At 39.5% G+C, this 6,317-nt stretch overlaps 1 protein-coding gene across 3 annotated transcripts in view; it reads left to right on the top strand.

The window, feature by feature from the left end:
- Positions 1 to 1,557: 1,557 nt before the first annotated feature.
- The window catches only part of plp2b (proteolipid protein 2b), a 36,758-nt gene continuing 31,998 nt past the window's right edge, over positions 1,558 to 6,317 (top strand). For 2 of the 3 annotated variants that reach the window (XR_012383923.1, XM_005167325.6), the window contains exon 1: positions 1,559 to 1,873. Coding sequence is in view for 2 of the 3 variants with exons in the window: in XM_005167325.6 (XP_005167382.1) it covers positions 1,778 to 1,873 (96 nt within the window). In the remaining variant the exon portion in view is untranslated. Of the gene's footprint in view, positions 1,874 to 6,317 lie in introns of all 3 variants that reach the window. The other variant, NM_001161445.1, reaches the window with a different exon arrangement.

The raw sequence follows: 6,317 nt of genomic DNA, 5'->3' as shown, positions 1-6,317 counted from the left end.
CTAAACATCTTCTTTTGCGTTCAGAAGAAAGGTGAACTATCCTTTTAAGTTTGTAAATGTATAATAATAGCTCTATATACATATACAGTTGAGGTCAGAATTATTTGCCCCCTGGATTATTAGCCCCCTTTTTATTTTTTTCGTCAATTTCTGTTCAACTTCAACACATTTCTAAACATAATAGTTTTAATAACTCATTTCTAATAACGGATTTATTTTATCTTTGCCATGATAACAGTAAATAATATTTGACTAGATATTTTTCAAGACACTTCTATACAGCTTAAAGTGTAATTTAAAGGCTTAACTAGGTTAATTAGGTTAATTAGGCAAGTTAGGGTAATTAGGCAAGTTATTGTATAACAATGGTTTATTCTGTAGACTATCGGAAAAAAAGTACCTTAAAAAGGCTAATAATTTTGTCCCTAAAATGTTTTTAAAAAAATCAAAACTGCTTTTATTCTAGCCGAAATAAAACAAATAAGACTTTCTCCAGAAGAAAAAAATACTATCAGACATACTGTGAAAATTTCCTTGCTCTGTTAAACATCATTTGAAAAATATTTAAAAAAGAAAATAAAAATGCAAAGGGGGCTAATAATTCTGATTTCAACTGTATATATATATATATATATATATCTATATTCTTGGAGTTACGTTGTGTTGTTTAATTGTCCCTTTATTCATTCATTTATTTATTTATTTATTTATTGAGCAGTTTATAACATGTAGGTATCAAGGAAACTTGCCTTTCATTTTGCAGCTAATTAACCCCCTCTTATAAAATTCTCTTTGTATGAGTGTAAACAGTGAATACATTTTGATTTTGAGAGAATTATCCCCTCAAAATGATAATGACATGATTATTTGGTATAATAATAATTATTAATGTTATAAATAGTATAAATTATTTTTAATTTTTTTTTCAAAATCAAAATGTATTCACTGTTTATTCACCCTCGATGGAGTTGTTTTAAACCTTTATGAGTTTCTTTCTTCTGTTAAACACAAAATTTGTTTGAAGAAAGCATAAATTGCTCTATATTAGTAGAAACAAATACCATAGAAGTCAATGGTAATAGGTTTTTAGCTTTTTTATAAATATATTTTTGTGTGTGTTCAGCAGAAGAAAGACAATAAAACAGGTTTATAACAAATTAAGGGAAAGTAAATGAAGTCTGTTAACGTATAATAAATATCTATAAATATATATATATTTCATTTTGTACCTAATATAACTTCCTCAAAATTCGCGTTGTAAAAAAAGGCGTCTTTCAAAGACAGCTCAGCTGTTCTGCTGAATGAGAAAGTTCCACCACTCGCAGCCATGCTTTTACTGGCTGTGTTTTAAACCGTAAGTTAGTACGCTGCCTGCCTAGGCGACACTTGTTGAAACTTGTTGCGTCGAAATACCGTCATGATTTTGTCTATGTAGGCAGCTCATGTGTTATTATTAGACACAGAGCAGTGGCCGCTCTCTAGTGGTTTAACGCAGCTTCCCAGCTTCTCTGTGATTTACCCTCAAGACAGCGCATAGTATACAAAGCCAACGCCCCACACACTCACACTTTCCCCTCGCAGTGTTCACTAGTGCTCTGCGCGCTCCAGCGACACACGTCCAGGAAATTCATGAAGCAACCGAACTCGGCGTAGGAGTTAACGGATTTAGTACATAACTACGCTTTCATTGTCTTTCACCAGAAGAAGTCTTTTAATTTGTGAACGTTTGCTGACAAGGACACCCAGAAAGCGCTATTTATTAGGAAACATCTGCAGAATGGCAGAAACTGAAGGAAGTCCGTTTGGAGGCTGTTTGGAGAAACTGATGAGCTATGCGCGGACTCGAAAGGGGACGATACTGGCCGCCGAAATAGTAAGTTTTCAACACGTCGGTGTATTTTATTTAGCCTTTATTTCATTTTGTAAGGCGTCTGATAGTCACGCAGAGCTAAACAAAATACTGGCGTGAAATTATGAAGGGTTGCTATGGAGACTTACTCGGTGAATAAAAATAATTCGCCCATGTTGATTTACATTAACACACTTGAGTTGCGGAGAACTTAAAGGAATTTATTTATTAATTGAAGCATAGATATGAGATATTGCTTTCATGTTACCAAGCAGGCACAAACCCAGCAAACACTTTTGTGTTTAATAGACGTCTAACGTTAATATACATCTAAATTGAGACCACTTGGCTAAAACAAGGCTAAACTTGGGCTGTGAGTGAAAATCTAATAGACATAGCCCAAAACTAGTCTACTCGTCACATAGACATCTTAACGTTAGACAGACTGTATATGTGCTGTCATTCATTTCTGTTTATTTGATGACTCGTTGTGGCCTATTCTTTGACGTCTATCAGATTTTCACTGACAAGCTAAATTTAGCCAATGTTTAGACGTCTATCAGATATCTATTAGACATAATTTAAAAACAAAAAAGCTTGCTGGACCATCATTATGTTATTATGAGGTTAGATTTAGGTAGGATTACCACTTTTAATACAAAAAAATAAGGGACGCATACTGCAGCGGTTGCCACATCCACAATCACAGGCCCAATAGCATGCCAGTGGTGGTAAATCACAACAGCAAAAATGTTTTCAGGAAAGTGTGAAAACTTGGACAATAAAATAAACTGTCTTTAATTGAAATCTGTGTAAACATATGCAGTCAGTCTTTCTCTTTTACAACTCTGCAGCACTGATATAGCTGATGTTATGTTTAATAGTGTGGTACACCTGTGTTAACTAAACCTAGAGGAGAGGAGAAAATACTAATGAACCTAATTTTAAAGGGCCATGAAACCCCCCCCCCCCCCCACCCCCGTTTCAGCAGGGTGTTTTCACACCTCTACTTTGGAAAAAGTCAGAAAAGTGGGCGTGTCCAGCTCTGTTTAGGGGGGAGTGTCGGAGGAACTAAAGTGAGATGGTGTGGGAGTGTCTATTTGGGCACGCTCGAGTTTCAAAGTCAAAATACACACACAGACACACACACACACGGGAGAAAGTGATGGTGTTTACATGGACATCTGTAGTCGAATTATTTGCCAAATTATTAAATGGTGGACTTTAACTGCAGTTTGGCTCTTTCATTCAGGGAATTCATTTATGCCCCTCGCGACAAACGAGATATTTGATTCGAGGAACTGATCTAAGCGTGTATTTTTCATGCAATGTTTGATACCGCACGGCGAATGAGAGAAAAAAAAACCCTCCACATTTCCCGGAAACTTGGATGCACACAGCAGGTAGCATCAGAAATCTGCGAGTGTTATTACGGTCACAAAATGCGGTGAAAATCCTACACGAGGTTAAAGTTTGGTTGTGGTATTAACATGTTTACACTCTGTGCAATAGTTAACTTAGTTCGATACGAACAAACTGAATAAACAAAGAGCACTGGTCACTCACTTACCAAATCTGTAGAGACAGGACAATCACCAGTAACTAGAGCCGCGTCTTTATTTAGAGAAGACTACAAGCGAATCCGGATCTCAGCGTTTGCAGATGAGAACAGCTCTCAGGTAAACAATGTTCCTCCTAGACACGTAAGTTATTGTTGTCGAGCGTCGCGTACACTGTTAATCCACACGTGACTCCAGCTGAGCTCTCACAGAGAAAAAATGAAAACAAAACTTAACGGCAGCAAACTATAAAAGCAACACTTCACGCTTGTTTTGCCAATACAACGTGGCGTCTCTGTCGTATAAACACTGTGACAATAATGAATATTAATGAAGTTGCACAATAGAGTGCGCTGATTGGTTTGAACCAAGCCTTACTCATTCATTATTGCATCACACTGTAAGACGTAATAAGACACACTCTGGCTCAGACGTCCAGTCTGCACGCTGGAATACACGATATTATGTCATGACCGTGACACAGCTTCAAAAATTAGTTTCAAACCGGAAGTACGAATTTGCTTGAAATAACGCAAAAACAACCAATTTCCACTTTTTAGTGAAATATAGGTGTCCTAATAGTGTTTTTAGCAGTGTGGGACACATATACGACTGTCAACAGCTCAAAAAATGTGTTTTGGTGTTTCGTGACCCTTTAAAGAGTGGTATTGATAACAGATTTGGGCTAAAATATTTGTCATTATTTGCAGCAACAACTTTCCAAACATGCAAACAGCACACAAATAAACCAGATACAAACATTAGCTAGTAAAATTTTCGCCTATTTCTATTTTAAAAATATGGAAAGTTGCAATTTACTAGCTTAATTTCCTTACTTGGGCATTATGTTGTTTATTAATGAATTAAATATAATGTTTCATGTAATAACTTATGTGCCTGGCTTAACCTTAACAAACAAATCATAATAGAGCGAAAGTGAAAGTTAATAATGAGGAGGCTCATCTCCCATTCTCGTGCTGTAGATGCTCTGTTTAACTGTTTTCTTGCTAGTGAAATGCTCAGTTTTTCCACTTCCACTTACTTTACGTCATGTAAAGAGCAAATGCGCTTATGGCGCAACACAACTGACTCTTAAAGGGAACGGGAGATGAGACGCTGATTGGTTTATTCTTAAAACACACCTATAATAACTCATTGTATACCTATGAGTCCCTGACATCCTACAACAGAGTGTGTAATACAACTTCAAAGCTTGAGCATAGATCTCATCATTTCCTCTTTGAAGACTAGAAATAGATTTGAAGACAGTGCCAGAAGTTTCTCCAAATACTTACTCATGCCGCTGTATCTTGTATGGTAGCTACAACACGACTTTCAGTTGTACAAAACCCCCATTACGGGGCCATTTGAAACTTCACACTCACACACAACACAAGTGTGTGTGTGTGTTTTGGGGAGGAGGTGGCATGGAATGCAGACCATGTGCTTGATGGTGTGTGTGAGGTCAGAGTGCATGAGGGTTCACCCAATCTGCTGGAGAGCCAGGCTGCTGTACTCTATCAGTCATCACATGCCTCTTCAGAAAAAAAAAAAGTCTTCAGAAAGCAGAAGTTGTGGATGATGACTAAAGACAAAGAAACCTGACAAGCAAAATGAATGTTACGTAACAGGCTTTGAATACCAGAGAACCAAAAGTAAATCACTTAGTTTTGTGTTGTTCCTTAGGGCATACTCACGCTATGCTATCCGAACCGTGTTCAGGCCCGTTTCCTGGATCATTTGAGAAGTGTGAGTGCTCTGAATCGGGCTTAGGCACGGTTCACTTGGCCGACCCTGACCCGGTTGGAAGAGGTGTGCCTGAGCACGGTTCACTTGGGCTTTAGTACGCTTGTGTGAGTGCAAAATGTGCCTAAACCCGAAAATGAAGACGAGACGTGATTTTTAAGGGACTGTTTGATTTGGATTAATTAATCAAACTGTTCAATGAACGCAAATTGACGTAGTTTAGTAAAGACGCAAACCCCTCACTGCACGACAGCTGCACCTTCAGCAAACCTCCTAATTCCTGCAGCACGAGGACTTTATGATTGTTTATGAGCGTCAAAAGGGGCTGATCTGTTCAGCGAAATATTTGACTGCGTCACCGCATATCAGGACTTAAACGATTTAACTAAAGAAAACTCAGCTGGGCTGAGCGAAAGCGCTTACTGAACAGGGCACCATCGATGAGGTAAGCATGCCCAGGCCTGAATGTAAGGGCCTACTCACACTATGCCATCCGTACCGTGCCCAGGCCCGTTTCCCGGATCGTTTGAGAAGTGTGAGTGCGCTGAATCAGGCTCAAGCACGGTTCACTTGACCGGCCCTGGCCCGGTTGGAAGAGGTGTGCCTGAGCACGGTTCACTTGGGCTTTGGTACGCTTGTGTGAGTGCAAAATGTGCCTGAACCCGAAACTGAAAGCGAGACGTGACTTTTAAGAGACTGTTTCATATGGATTTATTAATAATTCTTACTGTTCAGTGAACGCAAACTGCCGTAGGTTATTAAAGACGCAAACCCCTCACTGCACGACAGCTGCGCACCTTCAGCAGACCTCCTCATTCCTGCAGCGCGAGAGCTTTATGATTGTTTATGAGCGCCAAAAGTGGCGGATCTTTTCGGCGGAATATCTGACAGCGTGTCCCCGCATCCCTAAGGACTGTTTGCCGAAATATTTGACGGCATATCAAACGACTGAAACGATATAACTAGAGAAATCTCCACTGTGCTGCTGAGTGAGAGAGCGCTTCTCACTGAACAGCGCAGCAGCGATGACGTAAGCGTGCCGAAGCCCGTTTGTGGTGTGAGCGCGGGCCGTCGGGGGAGACGGGAGGGGGGACAAGCGGGCTTTGGCCCGATTCGAGGCAGCTGTACCTAGTGTGAGTACGGCCTAATATATGTGCGGGCAG

This window comes from Danio rerio, chromosome 8 (assembly GCF_049306965.1).
Source record: "Danio rerio strain Tuebingen ecotype United States chromosome 8, GRCz12tu, whole genome shotgun sequence".
Classification (NCBI taxonomy): Eukaryota; Metazoa; Chordata; class Actinopteri; order Cypriniformes; family Danionidae; genus Danio; species Danio rerio.
This window is presented reverse-complemented; position numbering and strand designations above follow the sequence as displayed.